Raw genomic sequence first — 14,845 nt, 5'->3', positions numbered from 1 at the left:
TTTTCTCATTATGCAAAAGCGGATGTCTCACTGTGCTTATCGCTTTCCACCCAAATGATATTCCACGTCCTTGATGCAACCGCCACATGTGAGACGTAAATGTGATTTTGAAGAAAAAAAGTGTCCACACTTGCAAGATTGGACGGAAAAATATATGAATTTTTAATTAAACTAGTTTTTTTTAATTGACCTTTTCTAATGCCATGGAAAAAAATTAATTTAATGCAAATCTATATTGTTTAACAGTATTCAAATAAAATATAGAACAAATAAATGATGTATATGTTATAATAAAAAATATGACTTACCACCTAAGAGGAGCTGTAACAGGAAGAACCGGCAGCGTGCGTCCATCGTGATTCCCAGATTCTTCTACATGAAAAACTTTTTAATAGATTCAATTTCAAAATTCCTTTATTTTTCACCCATCCACGAAAGATAATTGAATGTTACGAAATTTTTTTTTCCACGAAATTTATTTTTCAACTTTGGATCGGACAAACACGAGGGTGAAATGAGATGTGAATGGATGGAAAACGTGAGTAAAGAAAGAGAGAAGCGGCGCGAGCGAAGTCTCGCCAACGACTGGCGCGCTTACGCGTTTTCATCCCTTGTGATAACCGGCTGGCACCCCATCCACCCAACAACCACCAGACTACTCCCCTCTCCTCATGTCCCTGAAACTCCCTTCCTCTACTTATCCTCTTGTTCCTTCTTGCTCATACTACTTTATACTTTAAAATCCATTTCAATCATCTGATTCTTAAAAACAAAATAATGAGCATTACAAGTGTTTCTTAAAAACAACAAATAGAGATTTACTTCAAACACACACAGACACGCAATATAATTAGTATAGCCCTGTTCTTTCACATTTCTTAATAAAAATTAGTTACAGCTTTGTAAACTTTAATTTATTGGTAGCTCTACAGGAGTATGATATAGTTTTGGAGACAGTAAATGCTAGTTTTCTTAACTACAATAACAACATATATTTCAATAGTCTAATACATTATTTATAGAATTAATTCGTCTGTTATTGTTAAAGTTAACTTTTTGGTTGCTCTGGTGCTTTTCCCTTTAATATACTATCTTCCTGAATTGAAATTTGTGTAAGTTTCTTGCCAATTCTTTCATGAATTTCTAGATATTTTGCTATACAACGATCTATACAGACAGATTCGCCTTTTCCTAATTCTGGTTCTGTATATTTTGGAGGTATGCACTTTCTATGGCAAGCAGATGTCATTCGATTATACATATCTGACATCATTTCTATCTCCAAATCCTGCATCAGCTTCAACTTCTCTTCGTCCAGTTGCTGTAGAGCTGCCATGCTTCAAGGGCTTATATCTTTACAATTGCTGCAACTCTGAATTTTTTTCGTTCAATTTATCTCTTTCAGCTGCTGATAATTTCATACGTTCTCTTACTTTCATATCCTCAAACCTTCTCTTTTCTACACTTTTTTTTGATAACGTGAATGAATAGATTCCAACAACTGAAATTATTGCCCTGAAATATTTTTGAACTAAATTACTTTAATAATTAACAAATATTACTACTTAATTTTAAATAACAAATCGTGTTGTCAGAAATATTAACAAAATTTTCAATATAGAATTATAATTGTACATACCTACCATCCAATTAATATTTTTCCTGGTTCCCCCAATGCCATTATATTGCACTGATGAGAGAAAGATTTTTCTTCTTATTCCTCTGGATTGATCTTTGTTACAATGAACGATAGCTCTTTAGACCACTTTAGACTAGAATTATAATAGTAATAAAGATTATTGCGGGTTTTCCACACTGTTATAACCTAAAAGCTCACCCACAGCGGCCACAGCACACATGTGAATTATGATCGATAAATGAGATCAGCATTCAGCATGAAATCAGCTCGGCAGCGAAACTTCTGTGTTCTGAAATCAACTATTAACGGATGCTTTCCAATTAGCTTAAAAATCGACACAATCGGACACAAATGGTATATTGCATGTCACACAAACTATACATTTGTATCCGATTGTGTCGATTTTTAAGCTAATTGGAAAGCTCCTAACGTTGACATCTGTGCTATGCTATCGCTGCGGGAATATAGTAGAGACTGTGCACACCAGTGCACAATGGTGCACACTAGCAAAATGACAGTGAGATAAGAATGTATATTGGTGTATATGCATACTATCAGCGCAAACTATCGGTCAATTTTCGCAGTTTTTGTGTGTAATTTATTTATACGTATACAGTTATACATTGACACTTCGCTATCATTGTGTTGGTGTGCACGGTCTCTATACATACATATATAAATTATTTTTAAAAAATAACCAACTATCGATAATCTCATTTGTCCCTGTCGATAATGTAACCAATAACAAAAAAATATTTGAAAGATTGAAAATTTGAAAAGCGTTTTGACAAGATAGTGAAATAGCAGTCAAAATTCTCGTACTAAATATTCTAACGATTCAGAATTCTAACGTTTGTAAATTATTAAAAATTATTGAATTACCGTATTACAATCAATTATATATTATAAATGCAGCGAAAAAAGGGAGACACAAACAAAAAGTAATTTATATTTTAAGATTAAATATATATTTTTTTTAAATTTATACAATATGTAAATCACTGAAAGATATTACAGTAATCGTTAAGAAATTTTATCATATTGATGTTTATTATATAAATATACGCATGGATAAAAATATATTATAATTTAAACACGCAATAATACATGCATCGAAAAATAAATTAAATATAGATTCAAGTTATTGCTCTAATAAGTGAGAATCTGTCGTAATTAGAGTGAAATATTGCATTCGTACGAAGAACAATTTCATCATAAATTGGTCATTTATAAAAATATATTTATACATTGGGAGAATTCAATAGCGAACAACGAAATTTGCAATTCACGTATAGCTTATAATGCGTCATCTACCAAATACTATATATATCGCATATAAAAGAAGACGTAAAAGTGGACGTTATATTCATTTCGAGTTTTCCGCTCTTTTGTCTATTAACTATTGGTCAATGCAGTAAAGAGACAACTTCAAGTAGTTTCTGGAATCTACGAAGAATCGATATTGCTAGCACCCGATCGTCTAGAACAATTTCCCTATTTCCCCTACCTTTATAAGGTTGCATAACGTGTAGAAAATTAGTTGAAGAGAAACGTTTCAAGTGAATAGACGTGTATTATTTATTAATCAAACTTTTACTTCAAGAAAATATTGAAAAATGCCTCGACGTGGACGTGCATCCGGTCCTCCACCAAGGACGTAAGTAAATTTAAATTTTTAGTTGTTGTTACATACAATTGTGCAATTAATTAATAGATTTTTTTGTGATGCGGTCACAAGGTCCAACGTGACGTAGTAAAAAAATTGTTGCTTACGTCAAACTTAAAAACAAATGATGTTTTATAAAAAATGATTTAAATTCATTTTGTAATTTAATAATTTATAAAGAAAAAATTAGTTAATATTTTCCAATTTTATAGAGTTAGGCCAGCCGCTGCTCCCGCAAGGGCTCCAGCACCAGCACCTGCTGCCCACCCACCAGCACATGCAGCACCATCAGCACCAATGATGGCACAACCCCAGCAGCCATCCCTCATGGGACAAATGGCAGCTACTGCTGGTGGTGTTGCTATCGGATCAGCAGTAGGACATACCATTGGACATGCTATGACTGGGATGTTCAGTGGAGGATCCAGTGAAACTGCAGCTGCACCTGTATCAGCAGCTCCTGCTCCTGTACAATCTGGACCTGCTGCCCCTGGAACTGGTCCTTGTGCATGGGAGATTAAGCAATTCTTAGAATGCGCCTCAAATCAATCTGATCTGACTTTGTGTGAGGGATTTAATGAAGCTCTGCGTCAATGCAAACTTGCCAACCGTAAGTCATCTTAGCAATTAAGAAATTTCCCATGAACTTCTTAATACATTTCATAAATTAACCAAAATAATCTTTTTTCAGATGTTGCATAAGCTATTAGTAAAACTTGAAAGAGGAAGCAGTATCAATTATATTAATAAAAAAATTTAGAAAAGTTTTTAATTTTTTTTATTTACCACTCTGAGGATCAAATAACTTTTTTTTATTTCCACCTTAGGTCTGTACCATAAATAATTGAATAAACAGTTTAGTCATTGTGTAGAATAAATAATTTTCATAACAAAATCCCCAAGTTATATAAATAATAGTTATAAGACAAAGATTTACGACATCAAAATAAATCAAAAGGTGATATCTATTATACATAGTTTTTTTATTATATACATAAATACATGTGTTAAAATATTGATTAATCTGAGAATGAAGTAATATTGCCAAATTTAGGTAACATAGACCTTTACTAGTTTATTACTGCTTTATCAATTTCTTAAAATTTGTTGATATATTATTTTCAGACTTAACTCTAAGAAATCTGAACGGGTTTCACCATTAGCAAGTGTAATTGGGGCTGCTGCAGGATCAATGATAGTAAGCTTATGTATGGAATGTAGCCTTCCATGAGCTTTCTGATTTTGTATTGTTAAACCTTTTTTTTTTAATAATTAGGGTTTAGTCACTGGTCAAATAATTTCAAGTGATAAAAAGGAACATCAAACCAATGTTTCAAGTACAGATTCAAAACAGCAGGAAGAGTCATGCAAACGGGAAGCTCGATTATTCTTTGAATGTGCATCAACTAACGAAAATTTGAATTCTTGTACCAAGTTATATAAAAATCTTTTGGAGTGCCAAGAAAAGTATACTTCAAAAGATTCGCAATAAGATTATCCAAGAAATATAGATGTTATGAAAAATGAAAAGAAATGAATGAAGTTAGTGTTATAAAAAAAGGATAGGAAAAAAGGCATAATGAAATAAAAAAGAAATCTAAAATATTGTAGATAATAATTTATCTTAAAGCATAATTATCTAAGTCTAATTATTCGAACAATTGCTTCTTCAAAAAATTTATAATTTCAACTTTAATTATGGAAATAGTTTTAGATTGATGCTAGGAGGGCAGTTAAGGGTGCAGAAAAATATGGTAGACTATCTTTTCTCAGTGTTCAAAACGCGCATCACCATAAACCCAGCAACAGTGGCAGCTGCAAGACCCAAACCAGCCTTCCACCATACCACAGACTCATCCTGGATCAATCCAAAGTGGTTCATGTGCCTAAAATAGCAAAAAAAAATAAGCAATTTTTTTTTATTTTAATACTAATTCACATTGATAAATTGATTCTGCACTCTTATTACAAATGCAATATAGCAAATTTTGTTCATGTAAAGAAATTATTACTTTTATTGAAGATATGACAGCCTAGTATGCTAAACCAAAATGTTCTACTATTGCATGCATTGTTGAAATTTAAGCAAATCATAAACAAGAGGGAAAAAATTAAAAGTAAATAATATTAATAAGGTTGCTAGTAAAAATAAATATGAAGTAGCAAAAAAATATTTATAATTAAGAACAGTATAAGTCAAAGTGTAATAAATTTAAAAATTAATTTTATTATACTAAGGAAAGCAAAAGATTTAAAAAATTTAATGAGAACCACAACAATAAAAGACCTGATTTGTCTGAAAATATTGATTACACCTAAAAAAAAGAATTTAAAATTAGAAACTTTTCAAATAATAAAACAGCTCAGTGATTAAGAAATCCAAAAACATACACTGTAAAGGAGGGAAAACAGTTTAAATTACGTTACAGAGTATTATACTTTCAAACATTTACCCAAGAAAAATAAATCAATGATGATGACGATGAATTATCTTTTTACGAGGCGCGTGCAAGACGAATTATATTTAATGGCGTTTATGATTTGCTCAAGCTGCTTTTATTAAAATTTTGTACATTGAAAATTGGGACCAACCTGTTTTTGTAAAATAATACCCACGCTGCTTGAAAGCGGCTAAACATGAAATTTCTTTTTGTTAGTACCGAACGATTTTTCATTCATGGAGCATTTTGAATATAATTTTGGGGAATAAATTCAATAACAATTAAACATTTAAAAAAGAAGATTGTAAGAAGCAAAGAAATTCTGTTGAATCTGGTGAGTTACTAACTACCTTAATAAATCTTGTTTCCCACCATTTCTATGCTATTTGTGTAAAGTGTGAAATAGAATAGACAGAGATGCTTGTCAATACTTACGGGAAAGCTGCCATTGTTGCGAGTTTCACGAAAATCTCACGTCTCACTGTACGTGATATACTGTAGGGTTGAGGGGACATGAGTTTGTACTTATTGCAAAAGCTTACTGGTTGGAGTAAGTATTCTTGTTTCACTTCAGAAAGGTCGGTCTTATTGGCTATAATCAGAACCGGTATCTTACTGTCCGCAAAGTATTTCTGTGGAAAAAAATGGTTTTCTAGTAATGAACGTTATAATTAATATAATATATAGTTAATCTTTCAATTGAAAAACCAATTTTCGTTGTCACTTACAATGTATATTCGTGCGATGTATTCGAATGACTTAGGATTACTCGCGTCGTAAACGAGAGCAGCCGCGTCACATTGGATTTGTGCGGGAGTCAAAGCATCCTGAACGTTGTAAATATTGATGTCCCTTAAAATTATTGTCTTCTCTTGACCATAAACGTGAGCAGTATTTACAGCTATATGCGAATTTGATGGTACTGCTGCATCAGTCAATTTCTCAAGCTTAGGATCAATGAAGGTTCGGCATAGGGTAGTTTTACCGCTGCTCTTAGGACCTATTACGTGACAGCAATATACATTTCGGCTAGTTTGTTTTTTGGCTAGATCAACTTTTTTTTCTCGTGTCACAACAATCGCGTTTATCTGACTTTCGTTATTGTACATATTGTACCCCAAGTAAGCCATATATTCCATGGTTTTCCGTACATTGGTGTGAGTGAGCAAAGCCCACTGACACATATATCCTTGAAACGTTAACCATCCCTGTGAAAGAATCATATCTAAGTTTAGAAAAAAATTTATATGATCAGAGTAACAATAATTAATATTTTTTTCAATTACTTTTTCATTTGTCGGAACAGTGTATCTGTATTCTTCCCCAAAAGGAGGAGATGGACACCTGGAAAATAAAGCTTCCAATTCTGATGGCGATAAAGCACCATCTCTATCTCTATCATGTTGCATAAATAAAATTGTTAAAAATTCTTGTCCTTTATGTGATAGTTCAGTTGAGCAACCTTGTGGAACTTTTAACCTAGAAAAAGCATTATTTTATTGTTACCACAGTTGTTTCTGATTTAGGTAATTTTATCAATATTTACCCAGGAAACAGATAGTCTTTAGACATTTGTAGTTCATTGTCATAGCCAAATTTTCTTAAAACAGCCCATGTAGTCTCATTTCTTCCCCTTTGAATAAATAAACATTGAAGGTACATGAACCCTAAAATAAAAAATTTTAAGCTAAGAACCTTTAATAATGAATAAATCTATTATTTACCTTTCATAGTGACGCAACCATTGCATATTCCATCCTGAATGTTTTTGCATAACACAATCTTTACATCTTCTAGAACTTGAGGCTGCAAAGGTGTATTAAAGCACCATTGCTGAAATGCATTTAATTCCATATCGTTTAAAAGCCCATCATTATCTAAATCACATATTTTAAATATTCTTTGAAGTGCAGCTCTACAATCCGTGGTAAGCTAAAAAATATTTATTGTAAAAATTGAATATAAATATAATAAATAACATACTACTTGAAAACAAAACTAAAACTTACTTCTTGAGTATCATAATTATAAAGAGGAGTTGTGGGGTGTAAGACAGCTTTTTGTGCATAATAAAATGTTTCGGAAACATTTTGTAGTGTTTTGGCTGAGCACTAAGAATTAATATTATTAGTTAAAAAATCATTTGTTACAATTTTCTAACTGTATATCTCACCTCTATACAGCTTTCGATTTCAGTAAATTCTTTCATTATGGGATAAACAGCCTAAGACAAAATAAAATTCAGCTACTGAATTAATTTTCCAAGAGTGAAGCTTTTTCATACATACCTCTATAGTAGAATAATCAACCATGTCAATTTTATTTCCTACAAGGACAACAGGGCACCGGTTGGAGGATGAACATCTTCTTATGAGTGGTAGCCAATAACTGGTAGCTCTGTCCAATGTATCCTCATCCTCCACAGAATAAACCACACAAATAACATGTGCCTTCTGAATCTCTTCTGCCAATTGATCATCTGTTTGTTCTGCAGCTACAAATTCAAACCCACAGTAAAATCAATAATCAAACTAGAGTTTGATATAAGAAAACTATGCATACCTGAGAAATCTACAATATAAGTAGGTACTTGTTCAGGAGTGACATCAGCTGGAATAGTGATTTCTTCAGCTTTACTGGGAACTTCTTCAGTATATTCCTCGCTGACCAGTGACAGAATGAGGGAGGTCTTGCCAACTCCACGATCTCCAACAAGAAGAATCCTGACATTACGTCGTGGCACTACCGGACGTTGGACCATCCTGTCAAAATATAAATTCCAACCACCCCGACCTCTTAATCCTGACTTAGCATCATCCCTATCTCTGAGGAATCACACTTAATCGACTTAACCTCTGAAACTGTATCAAATTCTGACTTCCTCGTTTATAGGAAATTATTCGAATATCTTATCAACATTCTCATCTGAGCTATCCTTAGCTGATATACACGCACGCTTGCCGACAAAAACCAAACTACATCCGCTGCTATTGTACTTGCGCTTGAGGGCAGTCGAGGGTAGCTTTTTCAAGGTTATACGCTTGTTACTGTAGATGTTGTATACAGTTTTGTAATTGTGACTTGTGAGTTGGTGTGCGGCTGTATGCCTATATGCATGTAGCCAGGAATTCTCCTACCCCGAGGTCCCCGAGACTTCAACTCACGGACGGGAAAGAGAGAGAGGGAGAGAGAGAGAATGTATTATAATAAGAAAGGGAGAAAGAGAGAGAAAGCGGGTTGGAAACTCGGTAAAGAGAGTGGTTCGATAAAATGAAAGAGAGGAGAGAATTTGCGTGAAGGTCAAGCTCTATTTGATCCGGCCGGAACATTATTGTTATTATCATCCTCTCATCTCTAATGTTTTTGTTAGATTTCTCCTCATAAACGTGAGAAAAAATATTTATTGTATAATACCTTACAAAGTCAATGTGGGAAGATTAACTATCGATCTGTCGTTGGCCGTTATTGCGCCAAGACGCGTTTTGGCCATGCCATTTGTTTATTTTTCTCTCCTACTGGCTACTGTTCGTCTATGTTTTCAAGGCCATCCTAAGCATCAATGTCTCAGTCACGTGATACGTGTCGCCACTCAACCCGATTCACAAAATTAGTGCCTTCCGTTTTTATCACCCCGATAATTGCTGCTTAATGCTCATGAAATGTGATATGCTAATAAATATGTACAGACAAGTCTGGAATATTTGTTTCTGGCACGATGAATCGTAGGTGGAATTATTTCTGTTTGGATAGATTTAGTGTTTCTGGTCACGTGACCACCCTACTTGTGTGGTTGAGCCGACCAAGGGTCAAAAATCACTGCATAATTATTATTAATAGTACTCTTACGTTTGAACAACGAATTAATTCTTAACATCATTTAATGTTTAATGTTTGTACTATTAGTCAACCAGACCAGTTATACTTATATCTAGGAAAATACATGATATTTTTTATCATGCGACCCCACCTGCAGAGATTGACCAAAGGTCAAAAGTCGCTGTTCAGCTATAATCATTAACAGTTTTGTGCAAAAACAATTTGCTTAACGATTGTTTATTGCTTTTTGATTCCTTATGTCCAAATAGATGAGGCCGAAATAAATTACGGCTGGTAATAAATTATTATATTTATTAACCCAATTTAATTTTCATTTTACTGTTCGACCAACGAACTGCAATTATATTGTAGCCCGTTGGTCAGAGAATTTCTATCTCGAGAAGTTTGGAAATCTGATATGTTGGTAAATAGGAAAGCCTAGAATAGTTTGTAGGGCGAAAGATTTATTTGGCTAAAGAGGAATCTAGCGATCCAGCTTCGGATTGTGTGCATAATTCTCCAAGGTCAGATATGCTGCATTCACAAGTTTATCAATTGCAGATAACACTTACCGATAGGTTGGTAAGTCAGGTTCTAGAATGATTTTACCGATTAATCTAGAAAAGTAAAAAATAATTATTTATTTACAAATGTATGTATTATTTGTATTAATAAATTTATAAGAGACATACATTTTTCAGTATTATTTGTTAATATTATTTATACGGATTTATCAGGTATTTAATTGTATTACTGATAAGCAGCAGTGGTATCTTCTTAAACGAATAAAAAAGCTTTCCATTTTTATCTAAAATTTTCTTAAATAACGGATAGTAATAACATTGTCAATAGGATATTTATAAAGTTGTATTTTAATCTTCATATTATGACTGTGGAGTAAAAATACAAATTTGTCGGCGCTTCTATTCGATTAAGGGATAAAAACAATACTCGTGCACGTACTGGTGCGCGTAAAATACTTATTCATGAATAAAAGAGAAATCTAAATTTATACGTAAAGGCATATACTTTTTTTGTTCGATATAAGTTTAAAAATATGAATGACTTTAAACGACATAAAATTGCTTGGAAAAATTTAAGTAACAAATAATAATTCAAGTTATATTAGTCATTACTGTTTATTGGTTTTAAATTAAAATTTACGACATTAGGAATGTAAGGAATAGGACATTTCTAAAGATACCTGTGCTAAAGATTAGCAGAAATTAGTAATAGCCTTCTCAAATGCAAAGTTTATGTTGAAAACTTAGCTAAATGTAATAAATAGTGTGATAACAACCCTTAATATAATTGCTTAGACTATTTCTTGAAAATTACAAAAATCAATTCATCCGCACTTTTTTATTTATAAGTTTTATAAATATTCGCTCCAATAATAAATAAATTAAAATCACTTAACAAATTAAAAAAGGGTACAAAAAGATTGATAAAGGATTAATTTATCTGTGATTCGAAAACGTAATTATAAACAAAATTTGCGTTTCAGCAAAATGCGCATTAGTGGACGACTGGTAGTTCCAATCTTTCGAAGCTCGTTTTGCTACCGGGAGTAGCAAGAATTTGCAATTATCTTGCGGTAACCTTCGATCATTTTGTGCGAATTCGAAATAGCAAGGGGGTATCGCGGGTGTAAAGCGGGCGAAATCATGTAGAGATGTTTGAGGTCACCAGGTCGTACGATAGAACCACCCGACGATACGGTTTTGGTATAAAAGGCTGCAGTTTCTGGTCAAAAAGCATACACACAACATTGTATCACAACAATGAAGTGCAGTTTTGTCTTCCTGGCTATTTTGGCCCTCGGGGCTGCCACAGTCCTGCCATACACGCAGAAACAAAAGGCCGGTGAGTATTGAAATCAAAGTTGCAATGTCGTGGGAATTTCATCCCCCCGCTATGAGTTCCGGACAATATACTGGCGAACATCTGGGAGTCATAGTAGGAGGACGAAATCCCATCACATCGCAACTCAATTGAAACTCCAGAATCTCCGATTCCTCTCATGGAACTCCAAATCCCACTTTGATAACAGCTCCAAAGTTTTCATAAATCTTTCGTAAATTACTAATTGAAAAATTAATATTTAAAAAATAATTTGATCAATTAAAAAGTCAGTTTCAAATTGGCGAAAATTTGAATTTTTTTGACGAGGTCTAGTAAAAGGGATTTGAGTGATGATGAAATTTTGTGAATTTTTCAGCGGATCAAGAATTTCTGCAAAAACAACAGGATATAATCCACCTTCTCCAGCACATCGGTCAAGACATTCAGAATGAGAAACTGTACCAGTTGGGAGTGAACTACAACATAGTGGAGAATGCCCAGAACTACCAGAATCCAATTATTGTGCAGTACTACGCTGGAGCCGTACAAGCAGGATTGGTGCAACCCAAAGGAACGGTGTTCGCCAACTCTGTGACCAGCTTGCGCAAAGAAGTAGCCCTTTTGACTCAGATCCTTCTGGGCGCTCAAGACTACACGACCTTCTTACAAACCGCTGCATGGGCCCGCGTTCACGTGAACGAATACCAGTTCGTTCAGGCCTTGAGCATCGCTGTTCTTCAGCACCCACAAACCCAGGGCATCATCTTACCTCCCCCCTATGAGGTTCTTCCCAGCCACTACATCAACTCTCAGATCATCCACCATGCTCAGCAAATTGGAGCCGAAGGTATCAGCACCGTTGGAGGCCAGAACATTGTGATCCCCGTCAACCACACTGTCTACATGCCCCATGAAGAGCAGAAGCTGGTCCATTACACCCACGATATTGGTCTTCAGGCTTACTACTACTACGTTCAGTTGAGTGGATACATCCTCGACGACACCTACCAACATGGAGAACATCAGGGTCACCATATTGGTCATGGCTCCCATTACTACTACATCCACCAACAGCTCTTGGCTCACTACTACCTTGAACGTCTCACCGCTGGTGTTGGTCCCATTCCCCACGTAGACTACGAACACGTTCAAATCCCATACAACCCTCATCTTACCTACTTGAACGGTCTTGCTGTTCCTGGACGTCCCGAATCTCTCTACCTTCACCCATACAAGAACCAACTGGTCCAGATTGTCCAGACTTTGGAACAGAGATTGATCGATGCCATTGATGCTGGTCACGTAATCACACCACAGGGTGCATTCTTGAACATCTACCAGCCACAAGGTTTGGACATTTTGGCCAACCTTATTGAAGGAACTGGACGTAGCATCAACCCCAGATACTATGGATCCCTGCAAGCTGCCTTCCACCAGCTTTTGGGCAACACTCCCATTGTAAACAACATCTACGAATACACTCCATCTGTATTGGAACTTGGACACACCACAGTTAGCGACCCAGCTTTCTACCAGCTTTACCAAGAAGTTATTGGACTCTTCCAAAAATACCAGAACTCCCTGCCAGCCTATCAGTACAACGACCTTCACCTTCCTGGTGTCACCATCCAGAAAGTTGATGTCAGCAAACTTGTCACCTACATTGATGACTACTTTGTAGACTTGGACACTGTAACTGTACAACATGGACAGCAAAGCCAACACCAAAACCAAGGACATATTAAGGCTCAGCTCCAGAGATTGGACCACAAACCATACTCTTACCAGATCGTTGTTAACAGCCAGAAGGCCATCCCCAACGTTGTTGTTCGTGTATACCTTGGACCCAAATACGATCATGCTGGACACCCCATCAGTATCAGCACTCACAGGCATTACTTTGTTGAACTTGATCAGTTCATCCATACCCGTAAGTAGCCCATTACTTCTCAGTAATTTTATATTATAGATTAATTGTGAAAATTATTCAATTTTATTATTGCTTACAGTTCAGGAAGGCCAGAACATCATCTCCAGGAACTCCCAGCAGTCACCTAACTTCAGCTACGACTACCCATCTGTTCAGGAGATCTACAACCGTGTCCATGCTGCAGTCCAAGCCCAAGAACCATTCTACGTTACTGAGCCATGGCAAATCTTTGGTTACCCAGCTAGGTTGGCCCTCCCCAAGGGTACCGTTGGAGGCCATCCTCTTCAACTCCTCGTCGTAATCACTGGTCAAGGCCAGCAGAACATGCAATATGGACCAGTTATAGAGCCAGAAATCCAGACCTACCAATCCCAGCACTTCCAGGTTGTTACTCCTCAGGAATACACTGGACAGGGTGTCAGCGTACAGGGTGTACAACAGACTGTTGATGTCCTTCCCCTCTACGAAAATGGAGAAATGATTGGAATGAGTAAGTGTAATTGGATCAAATCTGTTAGAGGCAATATTTGACAGCTCTATTTATTATAATCTCTTTAATTTCCCATCTTTAGATGTTCACCACCATGCTGCTAACTTCTACTGCAAACCTTTGGGCATCAACGGAGTCTTCGGTGTATACCAGCAGCCACAGTCTTACATCCAGCAAGGATACTTCCAACAAGGCTACACTGGCGGAGTCCATGGACAGGTTGGACATGGAATTGTTGGACACGTTCCCATTGGACAAGAACAGGTCAACCAGGAATCTGTAGCTCATGGACAGTACATCCAAGGTCACAATGTTGGTGGAGTTCACCATGTAGGACAACAAGGAGTCGTTGGTGGAATACACCAACAATATGGCCAAGGTCAACAGGGAGTCTACGGACAACAGTACCAAGGACAGCAGTACCAAGGACAACAGTACAAACAACAGCAAGGACAGTACCAGCAGGGACACGTAGGCCAAGGATACTACGACCAGCTGACACAGGGAGTCCAAGGAATAACTCACGGATACCACTCAACTTACCAGGGTACATACCAAGGTCAGAGCCAGGGTCACGAATACACCGGAAGTGGACCATACCATCAGGGAGGCTTCCAAGGTATCTACGGTTACCAAGACCAGAAACAGCAGCAATCATACGTGAGCCAGTACTACGAAGATAAACCAGTCTCCCACATTATTGGTGGTGCCATTTCACTCGACGGTAAACCCTTGGGATTCCCCTTGGACAGGCCACTTGCTGTCAGCGCCCTCTACGTACCCAACATCTACGTTAAGGACGTATATGTCTACCACGAGGAACAACCTATCGACCAAATCTACGTGTAAATTGTTCCTAACAGACCACCGCTCCTGCGGTATTTATAATTTTTCATACTGTAAATCAGATAGGAATTTGCGACCACGTCGCTGCAACAATTAATAAATTTTATTAAAGCAATTTTCCTCCATATTTGCAAGCTTATTCTTTCTCCTTTTCCTCATTTTCCGCTTGAAC

General features: G+C 35.9%; 4 protein-coding genes across 7 annotated transcripts; 2 read left to right on the top strand and 2 right to left on the bottom strand.

Moving 5' to 3' along the window:
- Positions 1–876: 876 nt before the first annotated feature.
- Positions 877–2,079, bottom strand: LOC136780489 (mitochondrial import inner membrane translocase subunit Tim10-like). 3 transcript variants are annotated; one of them, XM_066738872.1, is made up of 4 exons: positions 2,021–2,051; positions 1,842–1,938; positions 1,640–1,772; positions 877–1,515 (listed from the first exon to the last, which is right to left on the bottom strand). In XM_066738872.1, exon 4 carries the CDS (start codon positions 1,334–1,336, stop codon positions 1,049–1,051), a length of 288 nt encoding a protein of 95 aa, XP_066594969.1. In that variant the 5' UTR covers positions 1,337–1,515; positions 1,640–1,772; positions 1,842–1,938; positions 2,021–2,051; the 3' UTR covers positions 877–1,048. The 3 variants fall into 3 exon arrangements, with proteins under 3 accessions (XP_066594969.1, XP_066594968.1, XP_066594970.1); XM_066738871.1 differs by having other exon boundaries at positions 1,838–1,938; positions 2,021–2,039; XM_066738873.1 differs by having other exon boundaries at positions 1,644–1,772; positions 1,838–2,079.
- A 1,048-nt stretch (positions 2,080–3,127) lies between these two features.
- On the top strand, positions 3,128–4,072 carry LOC136780548 (coiled-coil-helix-coiled-coil-helix domain-containing protein 10, mitochondrial-like). Its single transcript, XM_066738985.1, has 3 exons — positions 3,128–3,296; positions 3,518–3,915; positions 3,997–4,072. The coding sequence occupies exons 1-3, from the start codon at positions 3,256–3,258 to the stop codon at positions 4,005–4,007; spliced, it is 450 nt and encodes a 149-aa protein (XP_066595082.1). The 5' UTR covers positions 3,128–3,255; the 3' UTR covers positions 4,008–4,072.
- A 197-nt stretch (positions 4,073–4,269) lies between these two features.
- LOC136780547 (mitochondrial Rho GTPase-like) lies at positions 4,270–9,449 on the bottom strand. 2 transcript variants are annotated; one of them, XM_066738983.1, is made up of 12 exons: positions 9,166–9,446; positions 8,309–8,508; positions 8,035–8,240; positions 7,920–7,970; positions 7,756–7,857; positions 7,471–7,678; positions 7,293–7,413; positions 7,033–7,225; positions 6,475–6,954; positions 6,182–6,378; positions 5,898–5,936; positions 4,270–5,191 (listed from the first exon to the last, which is right to left on the bottom strand). In XM_066738983.1, exons 1-12 carry the CDS (start codon positions 9,234–9,236, stop codon positions 5,065–5,067), a joined length of 1,995 nt encoding a protein of 664 aa, XP_066595080.1. In that variant the 5' UTR covers positions 9,237–9,446; the 3' UTR covers positions 4,270–5,064. The 2 variants fall into 2 exon arrangements, with proteins under 2 accessions (XP_066595080.1, XP_066595081.1); XM_066738984.1 differs by lacking the exon at positions 5,898–5,936 and having other exon boundaries at positions 9,166–9,449.
- Positions 9,450–11,346: 1,897 nt separating this feature from the next.
- On the top strand, positions 11,347–14,770 carry LOC136780510 (hexamerin-like). The gene is made up of 4 exons (XM_066738920.1): positions 11,347–11,428; positions 11,784–13,337; positions 13,417–13,827; positions 13,910–14,770. Exons 1-4 carry the CDS (start codon positions 11,347–11,349, stop codon positions 14,674–14,676), a joined length of 2,814 nt encoding a protein of 937 aa, XP_066595017.1. The 3' UTR covers positions 14,677–14,770.
- The last annotated feature ends 75 nt before the right edge of the window (positions 14,771–14,845 follow it).

Source organism: Prorops nasuta, unplaced genomic scaffold (genome assembly GCF_024137725.1).
Source record: "Prorops nasuta isolate Cenicafe-Biocafe unplaced genomic scaffold, Cenicafe_Pnas_1.2 PNAS00019, whole genome shotgun sequence".
Classification (NCBI taxonomy): Eukaryota; Metazoa; Arthropoda; class Insecta; order Hymenoptera; family Bethylidae; genus Prorops; species Prorops nasuta.
This window is presented reverse-complemented; position numbering and strand designations above follow the sequence as displayed.